Here is a 13,207-nt window from a genome sequence, read left to right as displayed (position 1 = left end):
TCTTCCATCAGATTGCGAGCTCCTGGGAGCAGGGGCATTGGGCCTGGCCAGAGGAGCTGGGAGTACATGTAAGAACTTAGAAGGGCCCCAGAGGAAAGGATGCTTTTTGGAAAGTGGGCAGAGGCAGTGGGAAGCCACTGCTCCACCAACAAAATGGTGGCACAGTCCAAGAGAGAAGTCTGAGAAGCCATTATGGTGGCATCCCTCCCTCACTCCCTGGATAACCTCAGGCTGGGCCTCCATCCCTTTCTTGGTAGAATGCACCCTTGGACAAGATGTCTGTGGTAGTCTTTTCCAGCTGGATGTCGATGGTCCTATGAAACCCATTCACTAAGAACAGGCCAGGGCATTATGCTCTGAATAGTTATTCTCCGAGTATCTCCAGGTCAGATGACTGACCTTTTACCAAGGTCCTCATCTGATTCCTTTAGCCAAGATGACAGGGTAGGACCCAGGCAAAGGTGAAGAGGGAGCCAAGAGGGCTCTGCCTTGACTGAACAGAAGGAGCCAAAGAGTAATGTAAACCAGAGGGAGGTCTGCAATGGTGTATTACAAGGCTCTATGTCTATCTCCAATCTTGCGCTGGAGGAGGGGAGAGAGGGCAAAGGTAAAAGAGGGGGAGAGAGACAGAGAGAGAGAGAGACAGAGGCAGGGGAGGGAGGGAGAGGGAAAGAGAAGGATGAAAGGAGAGAGATCTCTATCTAACACAGGACCAAAGATAGAGCTCTATGTGGATATGGCTCAGATAGCTAAGTTCATAGAGATAGCAGAGCTATCTTTCCACACAAAAAGCACATTTGTGAATGAGTTTGATACCCTTGACAAGCACACCAAATGGACACTTATCCAAGTGACATGAAGCTTGGAAGACAAGCTAAGATGAGGCGTCACAAAAGTGTGACTTCAGTTTGAAGCTATTAAAACTTGTATATTAAATGGACATGAGTGAGCATTAAAAAGCCAAAAAACCCTGAAGAGAGCGCACACAAAGCATCAGCACTGCCACTGGAAGACCTGGGTTCAAATCTTTTCTCTGAGGCTCACAGCTGGTGTGATTTTGGGAAAATCGGTTTCTTCTTTCTGGACTTCAGTCTCCGCCATCATCTGTAGAATGAAGTGGCCACATCCAGTGTCCTCCGTGGTACCCAGACATGATTGCACAGCTCTTTGATATTTGGAAAATCTTTACTCTTTAAAAATCCAATCTGATGAGTAGAGGAGGGGAAAAAATGGCTCAGCAAAAGTTCCTGCAAAAAAGATCTTGTGGACTGAGTATACCCCAACATCACTGAATCAGCTGAGTGAAATGGTGGGCACAAAGCCCACCCCCTCCAACAGCATAGTGTCTCTCCATGAAGAACAGTCAATGAGAAGCAAGGCCATACAGGATTCTTCCTGGTTAGTCCCTCCCAGAAGCCTCCTGTTCATGGGCACTGCCCCTTCCCAGCCAGGCCAGTGATACCCCTAGAAGGAATCCTGGGGGGCAAGGGTGGGGGAGGTCTGCCCCAAAAGAAAGGAAGACCTGAAGAGTTACCTTCAAATAGTTTAAGGGGGCAGAACCCACTCACTCCCAGAAGCAAAAACAAGGGACAATGAATGGTTAGGGATGAGAGAAAAATGGGTCATCCATATACAGAGAATATCTGGGATGGGCCACCCTGGGATGAGGCTGGCTCCATCTCCTTTCAAGGAAGTTCCAGAGCAGATGCTAGCTCTGGTACAGGTGAGATCTGATGTATTCTGAAGTTCCAATCCCGATTAGAACCAGAGTGGACACAACACTGGGCCTGGAGGCAGAAAGGATGGAGTCTCCCATTTACCAGATGTGTCTCCCTTGGTTTCCCCATCATAAAATGGGGATCATAATAGCATTCACATCTCAGGGCTGTTGTTGGGATAAAATCTGTGAAGCCCAGTGCCTGGCATGTGGCGGGTGCTTAACCAAAGCTTCCTCCCTCTCCTTAAAGAAGACAAGGGAGGAGGCAGCTGCCTCTATAACCTATTGCCTCATCTCTCTCCACACTCCAGGAGAACGGCCTTTATTCACAAGATGGAGCAAATAACTTGGCTACCCTTGGCAATTTCCTACCACTGGCACCATCCTCAGTCACCCAAGACTTCAGGGAATGAGACCCAGCTCCAGTCGGGGCCAGGTGTGTCCCTGACACTGGAAGTCTGAGTCATCAACATGTCCGAGTTTAACATTCCCTCTCTGAAAAAGACAGAGAGACATGGGCTCCCAAGAGTAAAGCGAGAGTCTGGCTAAGCAAAGAGGCAAAATCACGTGGCAAGTCTGGGGACCTGTACCTGGCCCAGGACCAGTTTCTGGGAAAAACAGGGCAGCTCGCTTCCCCTGGTGCAGGGGCACAAAGCAAAAGGCCTGAAACACCAAAGCCCCTAACCCTGAGGCAAACCTTGCCAAGGGTCTACGTAACACCTGAGGCTTCGATTGAAAACAAAGTTTCCTAAGCAGGAGCTGGGAGTTGTAGGAGAATCTGCTCAACACAAGTCAATGGTGTGTAACAACAGCCCCCAAAGCTATCTTGATGTTTGGCTTTATTGAGAGATCCAGCCAGGACTTCCAGGGACAAGACCCTCTGTATGAGGCCCCAGTCAGACACTTGGGGAACAAAGCCATTTCTGGGTGGCTGATTCTCAGAGAGATTCCAGGAGAAGGGAACGAGGACAGAGAAGATCTCAAAAGCATGCCCAATAACAACCTCCAGCCCCTCCCATGTGACTAACACATTTAGGGAAGTATTGCCAGTTGCTTCCCACTCTTTGCTCATGGCAGAGTTTAAAGGATCAGAGCCCACATCTAGACTTAGGAGGCCCCTCTGGTGATCCAGTTGAACCCTCAGTCTCCTGCATAAGAGGAGACTTAGGACCAAGAGCAACTTGGTAGTGAATAAGTGGCTGAAACAGCAGGACTCAAGTCCAACAGCTGGGTCTACACAGGTCCTTGGGGCCCCCAGAAGACTGGGGGGGATGGACATGCGCCAGCCCACAAGCCACTTTTCCCATTTCTCATTTCTTGGGCGCCACAGTTCTTCTTACGACTTCCCTCTCTCCTGGATCCTTTCACCCTATATGACATTCATGGACCTGGGTGCTAGCTCGCAGGTGGACAGACTGCAAACAGAGGGCGTGCTCTGATGACTCTGCTAGGACAGGAGGATGAATTTTGGTGGAGTTGATGACAGAGGGATCCAGGAAGCAGGGCGCTGGGCCAGGAGTTACACAGACTCTCATTCACCCGGGCCTCAGTCACTTCATAGCTGGGTGCCCTGTGGCGGGTTGTGGGAAAGCGTTCAGTCCAGGGCCCAAATGTACACCATGGCAACATTAGCTACAATAGACCTCAATATCACTCTGCCTCTGACCTTTCTGGTCCCTCTGCTGAATTTCCCAGCACACTTTTCCGTTTGCCCACATTCGCACAGTCATAGCACTGGCCGATTTTGTTTGGAAAACCTTGTCCACCTTCTCCAGCAGACACTGGTGCCTGAGGCAGTTATGTGAAACAGTGGCGCTCCATGTTGCCTCTCCAAGGAAAACCTGGGCACCGTTCTGGCATCTGCTCGCAGAATCCTTCAGCTTCCTGCTTTGGGAAGGTGAGCTCCTGACCCTTCGCCCAAACAGGCCTCCAGGTGCCACCCCACCTCCACCTCTTGGCAAAGTCCCTCAAACCTCCGCCTCTCCTTGCTGACCTCAGTGTCCTGCCCGTTCCCTGCTCACGTCACTAACTGTTGGGCTGGTCTTCCCTGCCGGTCCCCTGGGGATTATTTAAACTCTGGCCTCTCCCGGACCTCTGGCTCCTTTTGATTCTACCTTGCTAACAACAGCCACATTCTATCCCATGGTCATAACCATGGGATAAGGGAGGCCCTCATGACCGATCAGCAAGGATGTGTCAAGCATGCTACCCACCTGCAGGCACTGTGCCAAGTGCCAGAAGCATGCACTGTCTCAGCGGAGACAACAGGGTTACATGTGACTATATCTACAAGCTGCCTGACCCTGCTTTCTCCTGGTTCTCCTCCTCTCTGCCTTCTCTATGGATCACCATCCTGGTGACACCTCTGAACTGGGCACCCTCTTCTCCTCTTCCTCCACTTGGGGGTCTCTTCACCTCCCATGGTTCCAATGATCATCTCTATGCTGATGATTCTCAGACCCAGGGTCGAGGCCCTTACCCTTCTCTGGACCTCCAGGTTTCATCTCCAGCTACCTGATGGACGTCTCAGACAAATAAGCCGAACTTTCTCACAACTGAATTCATTCCTCATTTCACCTGAGCCCCAAACCTCCCAACCTCCATACCCAATCCTCTCCTCTTCCTGATTTCCTGTTCCTGTCCAAGGGCAACACCATCCTCCAGGAGTCACCCTGGACTCCTCCCTCTCTCTCATGGTGCCAAAGCCTGCTGATTTCACTTCTGCACCATGTCTCCAATAGCCTCCCTCCTCTCCTCTGACCCTGCCCCTATCCTGGTGCAGACCCTCACCACCTCACCCCTGGACTAGGGCACTAGCCTGCTGGGGTGAGGGGTGAGGATCTCCCTGCCTCAAGTCATCCCCCTCCAGTCCATCCTCTACTAAGTCACGTCACCCTCTTGTCAGTCAACTCCAGCGGTTCTTGATCCCTTCCAGGATACAATAAAAATGCTCTGCCCGGCATCTGAAGCCTCTCTAGAGGTTGCCTCCTGCCCTCCTTCCTGCCATGTTCTCTGTGATGCAGGCCCACTGCCCTCCTGGCTGCTCCTCCACTGAGAACACCCTGTTTCTTGGCTCTGGGCAGGCCTCTCTAGCTTCCTTCAGTCCCAGCCCCAACCTCTTCCTTCACCATGCGAGGAGGGCCCTTCCCACTGGGGATGACACCCGGGGTACCCCGCTGATGGCTCATTGGTTCTTAGTGGTCTGCTCTTTCTCCATTAGATGGTCAGCTCCTTGAGGGCAGGGGCTTCTGACACGGCTTGGCACATAGTAGGTGCTTCTTCAATATATCTTATCACAGGGGATAAGTGGACAAGGGCATATACTGGTGGCCTGGGGGTGGGTGGGTTCCTATAGACTGTGTAGTATGATCTCAAAGGAGGTAAGGGACTCTGTGAAGCAAAGGGGGAGGAGGGACATGTAGAGATAGGAGATGGATGGACTACAGCAGACAGAGAGGGGCAATGCCAGACAAGACCAGGAAAGGATGCCAGAGGCTGCAGGGAGCCCTTGGAGTTACCAGACAGGGCAGTGTCTGTGTGTGTGTGTGCACTCATGCATGTGCATGCGTGTGTATGTGTGCATGTGTGTGCATGTGTGTGTCTATGTGTATATAGGAAAGAAGAAGCGAGTCCCTTCTCACTCCTGCTATGTCCTCTGCTCAGCATTCCAGATCCCCCCAAACAGGCCCCCCACCCCTTTCCTCCTCCTCCAGGCCTTTTCCCTGCCTGCAGGATGCTTACCCATCCATAAAGACCGAGGAGAAGGAATGTGTACGCCTGTGTCCCAATCCCCATCTCCATCTCAGACAGTGCGTTCCTTACACCTAAACTTTACGTCAACACAGCAGGCATATAATGAATGCTTTTCTGTCTTCAGTGACAGCTGCATGGTACAGTGGACAGTGGTACTGGGCTTGGAGTCAAGACCTGAGTTCAAATTCAGACCAGACACTGTGTGATCATGGGCAAGTCCCTTAACCTGCTTGCCTTGGTTTCCTTGATTATAAGGTAGGATCAAAAAAGCCCCTACCTCCCGGGGTGGTTGTGAGACTCTGATGAGATAATAATTGTACAGCGCTTAGTGTGGCTCCAGCATACAAGGAGGCATGATGTAAAGGCTGGCTGCTGTTATCACTGCACTCACACTCTCTCAACAAAATACTCTTTAAAGGCACACACAAGATACCAGACGCACAGCCAGGCCTGCTACGCCAAGCGATCTGTCACTCCCTCTGGGCTGCCTCCAGTCTGCGGCACTAAGCCTATAACACGGCCCTTCCCAGGCTCAGAGGGTGCCCTGGTCCCCCAGCCCCACCTCCCTGGGCCTGCCTCTGCTGGGCAGAAGCACGCATCATCTCCCCGGCATCGAGCGGACGCCCGCCCCCAAACAAAAGAGAGAGCATCCTGCTCACCGTCACCGACAGCCATCCCGCTGCTCTCCGGAGGCTCTGGGGAGCCCTGGGGACCCCGAGGAGGTCAGGCGGGCCCGAAGGAGCCTGCGACACACCCGTGTACACCACCCCACGCCAGGCTCCTGCTCCAGTGCAGCATGAGGGAGCAGTGCGTGGCCCAGGCAGCTCTGCAGCTCGCTACCGCAAGAGCCAACAGCTGCTGGGCCATTTCAAAATACAAGTCCTAAATGCGTGCTGGGTCTGGCAGAAGAGGCTCCTCCTGTGGAGGAGCAGCCAGGCTGAAGCTTTGACAGCATCCAGCCCGTCAGAGCCAGAGGGTCAGGCCAGCCTGGCAGGCCCTGAAGGTCACCCGGGAACCCCAGAGAGAGCCCCGCCATCCAAAGGACAGAGCCCGACCGGCTTCCTGCCAAGCAGTTCTCCAAGGTGATTCACACCCTTTTGTGAGTCTCTTCCCCCCTTTGTGAATAGGAGAATTCAGAGGCAGACCCTCTCGGCCATCAGCTGCCCTCATTATGCAGGACGCATTTGTGGGCAGAAAGCCCTGGCCTGGGAACAAAGGCTGCACCCTGAGCAAAACATGCAGCTGCACAGCCCACACCCACTGGGGATTGTCCTCCTCCCCCAGTGCCGGGCACTCGCAACTCCAAATACACAGCCAGGACCCCGCCACCCAACTGTCCCCCAAGCTGTTCAGGCCCCCCAACAGGGAAGCCTCCTCCAGACCAACAGGGGTGTGGGGGAAGCTCCCAGGTTTGGAACCCAGCTCAGCACGCAGCAGGACGCTGTGGGTAATGTGGGTCCCCCATTCAGAGCACAACCCAGGAACTTAGTGAAACAAGCAAGTCACACACTTGCTGCACAAGAGTCCGACCCTGCAGACTTCTTCTCTTCCAAGAACCTGACCCAAAGCAGGGCAAGGAGCTGATCGGGTGTGAAGAAGGAAAGCTACCGGGCCTCAGTGATACAACTTGGGGCCACCCTCCCTCCCCCAGCTCTCCACAACGGACCCCTCCCAAGCACGCAGCCACCAGCAGGGACAGAGGACCAGCCTGGCCATAAAGTCACCTTCTCTCCAAGAAAACTGAGGGGTCAAGGCACCAGTCACATCCCCAAAGATGGGCTCAGTCACCAAGACAGAGGCAAGCTCCAATGACAGAACCAGAAAAGACAATGCAGACTGCCCCCCACCCCCCACCAAGGGTCGCAAGGTGTGCCACACGACACTGGATGGGTTGCCCGATGCTGATGAGAGGGTGGCCAGGCTCAGCTTCCTCATCAGTAAAGTGGGCCACCTGCCAGGGTGGTGGGGAGCATGCTGAGCCCTCTGCCAACCTTCACTGATGACCAGTATTACGTGGACCATGAAGATGAGCACCAGTGGCCACTGAGAAGCGTCTGAGCGGCAGAATCATTAAAACAGAAAACAGGGGCACAGAATCAGAGAGAAATCTCCAGGGACATTCCCCCAGAACAACCCCCATGAGGCATTAGTCTGCTGCACCTGGAATCCCAACTCTGCTTTCAGAAGGGAAGTAGCTGGGCTGAAAGATGAGGAACTGGGAGGCTGAAAGGTAAGGAACTGGGGGGATTGAAAGGTGAGGGACTGGGGGGGTTGAAAAGAGAAGGATGGAGGGCTGAAAGGTGAGGAACTCACCCCACTCATCCCCAGAGGTAAGGTGGTAAGATCAAACCAGGAGAAAGATGTTGCAGGATCAGAAGCATCCTGAACAAAGGAACCCAGAGGGCACAAGAAGGGGGCTCAGAGCTAAGGCAGGTGGTTGGTGGCTTTTAGGTTTCTGGTCACCCAGCCCTGTTGTGAAGGCGTCCAAGGCTCCTCAGGTTGTTCTGGAGCTCTGCTGACCTCAGGATGCCAGCACAGATCCTGACCTCCACGGTCGTCCAATTTTCTCCTGTGGCCAAAAGGGTGCAGAGCCTTGGGCCCACTTGCTAGCTCTGAGGCTGGGCAGAACACTCCCCAGGGCTGTGAGGAGGGCCCAATGAGCCTTGTTTTTCTGTGGGGTCCATGGAATCTAAATGACATTTCAATAAAATTGGAAATCCATTCCGCAGTATGGAGAAGTCTCACTGGAAGAGCAACAGAACAGGATGTGACCCTTGCACCAAGTAAGGTGATCCTGCAGACACCAGACTGTGTTCCCACCTGAAGAAATGGCACCAAACAGGATAGACGGTGGTAGTGGCAGCATCAGCATCATTGAGAGAAGCGGCTGGGGAAAGTCCTGTCTCATGAGGCTTGCTTCGGATCTCGTTGTGGCAGAAGACTATTGAGAGACAGTGAGTGAGAGAGTGAGAGAGAGAGAGAGAGAGAGAGAGAGAGAGAGAGAGAGAGAGAGTGCTAGCCTTGCGAAGTCCCTCCTAGGTCACCTCGTCCAACCACACGTTTTCTATTACCTCTAATGCTTCTGCCGAGGTGGCATCTCATGCTGTCCTCTGAAGAGACTGCAGCCTCCATGGCAGGGCTCCCAGTAGAAACCCATAGGGGTCGGGCCTGTTCTGCTGGGTATTTTCTTGTTGTTATGTTTTTTTATTGCTGCAATTTTTATTTTTTTAAAATATAGTTTTATTTTATTAAATATTTCTCAATTATATGTAAAATGCTTTAACAATCATTTAACAAATACTTGAGTTCCAAATTCCTTCCCTCCTTTGCATGCTCCTACCCTTCTTTAGAAGGCAAACAATTTAATGTTGATTATACATGTTAAATCATGTAAAACATATTTCCATATTAGCCATGTTGCAAAAGAAAACAGACCAACATACACTAAGAAAAAAGCAAAATGGGTACACAATTTAAATATAAGGGCTGACATTATAAGTAAACTAGGAGAGCAAGGAATAGTTTACCTGGCAGATTTATGGGGAAAGCAAGAATTTAGGACCAAACAAGAGATAGAGAACATTATGAAATGCAAAATGGATAATTTTAATTACATTAAATTGAAAAGTTTTTACACAAACAAAGCCAATGCAACCAAGATTAGAAGGGAAGCAGAATGCTAGGAAACAATTTTTACAACCAGGGTCTCTGATAAATGCCTCATTTCTAAAATAGGTAGAGAAATGAGACATATTTATAAGACTACAAGTCATTCCCCAACTGATAAACAGTCAAATAAATAGGCAGTTTTCAGAGGAAGAAATTAAAGCTATCTATAGTCATGAAAAATGCTTTAAGTTACTATTGATCAGAGAAATGCAAATCAAAACAACTCTGAGGTACCACCTCACACCTATCAGATTGGCTAACACGATAACACAGGAAAATGATAAATGTTGGAGAAGATGTGGGAAAATTGGGACATTAATGCATTGTTGGTAGAGTTGTGAACTGATGCAACCATTCTGGAGACCAATTTGGAACTATGCCTCATAATGGGAAAAGGTCTCACATGTACAAAAATATTTATAGCAGCTCTTTCTGTGATGGTCTAGAACTGGAAATAGAGGGGATGCCCATCCACTGGGGAATGCCTGGACAAGTGGTATATATGTATGTAATGGAACACTGCTGTTCCATAAGAAACAATGAGCAGGCAGACTTCGGAAAAACCTGGAAAGACTTATACGACCTGATGTTGAATGAGGGAAGCAGAACCAGGAGAACACGTATACAGTAACAGCCACAGGGTTCGAGGGCTGTTTCTGATAAGACTGAGCCCTTCACAGCAATGCAAGGACCTAAAACATTCCCAAAGGACCTTGAGGCAAAATGCTTCCACATCCAGAGAAAGAACTACGGCACTGGAACGCAGACCATTTTCTGCTCTACTATATTTTGTTTAGTTTTTCTCATGCTTTCTCTCATTTGTTTTAATTCTTTTATGCAACATGACTAATGTGAAAATGTGTTTAATAAGAATGCATGTGCAGAGCCCATGTAAGATTGCATGCCATCTCGGGGAGGAGGGGGAGGAAATGTAAAACTTATGGAAATGATTGTTGAAAACTAAAAGCAAATAAAGCAATAAATTTGGAAAAAACATTAAAAAAAGAAATGATGAGCAGGGAGACTTCAGAAAAACCTGGAAAGACATGAACTGATGCTGAGTGAGGGAAGCAGAGCCAGGAGAACACTGGACACAGTAACGGCCACATCACACAATGACTAACTTTGACAGGCCTGGCCCTTTTCACAATGCTAGGTTCAAAGACAAATCCCAAAGGCCTGTGATGGAAAATGCCGTCCACACCCAGAGAAAGAACTCTGGAGTCTGAATGCAGATGGAAGCAGACTGCTCCCTTTTTCTTCTGTTGTTTTGTTTTGTTTCTTTTCCTTTCTCTTGATCTCTTCTAATTCTTCTTTACAACATGACTGATGGCAGCTAGGTGTTTTGGAGGGCCTTGTCCCTCCTAAGGATGACCACAAATGCCAGGTTTTAAAACAACTCCTTTTGCTCATTCTCGGCCTCCTCTCACAAAGCTCTTTTGGATTTCCAACCCAATGGGCTCCTCTCCCACTACCACTTGTTTCTAGCCTCACAAGGAAGGCTTCCTGCAGTAGAGGTGAGAAAAGACGCTGGGCGACTTGAGGCTCTTCAGGTTTAAGTGACTCTGCATGACTTGCATGCTGTCCAGTTGCACCTACTTCCTACCATTGCTCGGAAGTTACAGGCAGTGCCCGATGAGGCTGCAAGATGCCAGAGCCTGTGGCTGGGAAGAGGCCAAGGCACGGACCACGAAAAGAGCCTTCACCTCCTAGGGATGCATATTTCTGGTGACCTCTCTGGGGCCAGGCCTCCTAACTCGAAGCATGTCCAAAAGGTGGCCCACTGGGACCCCTGCCTCCTTCTGGAAGGACTTCATCTGGGGAGGGGAGCCCCCTCCACTACTGTCTTCAGAGACAGCAAGATGGGCTGGGTGTTCACACCTACCATACTGACTGTTAACAAGTCCGAAGGGAAGAGAGGGTGGGTGAAGAGGCTAGGAGAATGAGTGGAAAGGAGGAGAGGAGCATCCGTGAGAGCCCCACCCATTGCCTCCTCGCTAGTCTCCCCAAAGCTCTGATCATTACGGACTTCCATTTCACAGAAAAAGCTGCTAAGTGGCTACTTTCCCACTTGAAAAGAATTTCCCTCCCACACTCAACATTTCCCCATCTCTAGCCTCAGCCATGGTCCTCCTCCTCCCCGCTAGATGGCCTTTCCTGGGTGGTAGTACCCTCCTCACCACACCTCCCAAGCCATTCTGTACTGACCTGGCTCATCTTTCCTAACCATACCTGCGACATGCATGAGCTGGTCTGGCTGGCAGGCTGCCTGACAGACCAAGTGAGGGTCTTAAGGGTTCCTGTGATGTGCCAGGGCTACAAGCAGGGGAGACAGTGACACAGAGGCCCCCACAGAACACATATGAGGCCGGGGGAAGGGAACAAGAACCTCCTGTATGCCAGACAAAAAGCTTGCCAGGCAGGCGCTAGAATAATGCCCATTTTACAGTCGAGAACACTGAGGTGGACCGAGGTTAAGTGACTCATCCAGGTTCATGGTGACTCAGGCTGGATTTCATTGTTGCCACAGAGGCTCTTTTCCTTTCTCTTGATCTCTTCAGGGGCGCAGACCTAGCAGTGGTACAGCCATCTGCCCAAAAGTCTAACAGTTGAACAGTCTGTGGGGCCTAGTTCCACACGGCTCTCCAGAATGGCTGCATCAGTCCACAGCTGCATCAATAATGCATGAAGTGTGCCCATTTCCCTGCTGCCCTCCAACTGTGGTCATTTTCCTTTCTAATGGGGAAGTGCAGCGTTAATCGGCGTTTCTCAAGGCACGTGGCCAGAAGCAGCCTGTCTGTGATCTTTGACCAGAACCAGCTGGAGAAGAGCTGGGTCAGCAGTCAAGGAGATAGCTCGGGAGGAGCCCAGACCGCGAGGGTCAGAGGGTCAGCAACGTGGGAGAATCAGCGCTGGCTGTGTCCGTCTAGAGAAGGACCGCGCCTCCATGGGGGAGGTGGGCTCAGTGCAGAAGGTCTTTTCCACTTTGTTTTAAGACTCTTTATTAGAAAGAGGAGCTCTCTGGGCGGGGGGCACCAGGGAGAAACAAGCCCTGCCAATGACGACAATAAACAGATGTGTCTGAGAAAGGAGGGTTTGGCGTGGACATGCTGAGCAGATCTGAGTCCCGTGTGGGCACAATCAGCAAACACTTGGGAGTTGATGATGGTGACAAGACAGAGGGAAAAGGTCCCCCTCCCCTGAGAGTGGGGTCAGGGCTCATTTTACAGATGAGGAAACTGAGGCAAACAGGGCAATATGACTTCTATAGGGTCACACAGCCAGGAGGTGTCTGAGGTCTTCCTGAAAACAGACCTAGCATTGTACCCAGTGCATCACCTTGCTGTCTCCTCCACTGGACGGTCCCACATCATTTTAACTGCACCCAACAGTCCTACTCCAACTCAAAAGCATCACCCACAAGTGTCCAGCAGATGCCTTCCTCCATCCCCCCAGGCCCTGACCACACAAGGGGCTCTTCTGGCCAAGGCCAAGCTCTCAACACATCCCTGCCTTCTCTCTGGGGTGGACTGAAACCCGATCTTTCTTCCTTCCTCCCTCAGTGCCTCTCTTCTTCCCCCTCTCCCCTCCCCTCCCTCCGTCTCTCTCTCTCTTCTCCCTTTCTACCCCCCTCCCCCTATTTCTCTCTCTCAGAACTCTGGATTTGACATCCAAGGACCAAGGTTCGAATCCTGACCTCTGCAATTTCTGTGAACAGTTATTTGATCTCTCAGGGCTGCTTCCTCCACTTTCCCAGATTAGGGCACCACCTTGCTCTAACCCTAATCCCCAACCCACCCATGTGGTCTCTCCTGCTCCAAGCCATCTCCCACCCAATGGCTGCCCATGTCTCTCTATCATTATCAGCCCCTTGGTCTGGCTCTGAAAGCCTTTTACAACCTGGCCCAGGGTGGGGAACCTGTGGCCTCAAGTGTGGCCCCTCAGAGAACAAATCCCCTCAACAGAGGGATCTGTTCTGTAAAAACTTGGATTCAGTCCAAAGGCTGCACCCAAGGACCTAGAAGGTCCCATGTGGCCTCGAGGCTTCAGGTTCCTCACCCCTGATCC

The 13,207-nt window shown here is 51.1% G+C and overlaps 1 protein-coding gene across 36 annotated transcripts in view; it reads right to left on the bottom strand.

Moving 5' to 3' along the window:
* Nucleotides 1-13,207, bottom strand: part of CLASP2 (cytoplasmic linker associated protein 2) — a 148,159-nt gene that overhangs the window by 108,121 nt on the left and 26,831 nt on the right. For 3 of the 36 annotated variants that reach the window (XM_072599280.1, XM_072599281.1, XM_072599286.1), the window contains exon 1: nucleotides 6,130-6,303. The exons of the other annotated variants lie outside the window; for them this stretch is intronic. In XM_072599280.1, coding sequence (XP_072455381.1) covers nucleotides 6,130-6,145 — 16 coding nt within the window. In that variant the 5' untranslated portion in view covers nucleotides 6,146-6,303. Of the gene's footprint in view, nucleotides 1-6,129; nucleotides 6,304-13,207 lie in introns of those variants that run through there. 36 annotated transcript variants of the gene reach the window in all.

The sequence above is a fragment of the Notamacropus eugenii genome, chromosome 3, assembly GCF_028372415.1.
Source record: "Notamacropus eugenii isolate mMacEug1 chromosome 3, mMacEug1.pri_v2, whole genome shotgun sequence".
NCBI classification, from domain to species: domain Eukaryota; kingdom Metazoa; phylum Chordata; class Mammalia; order Diprotodontia; family Macropodidae; genus Notamacropus; species Notamacropus eugenii.
Note: the sequence above shows the minus strand (reverse complement) of the source record. Positions and strands in the feature narration are given on the sequence as shown.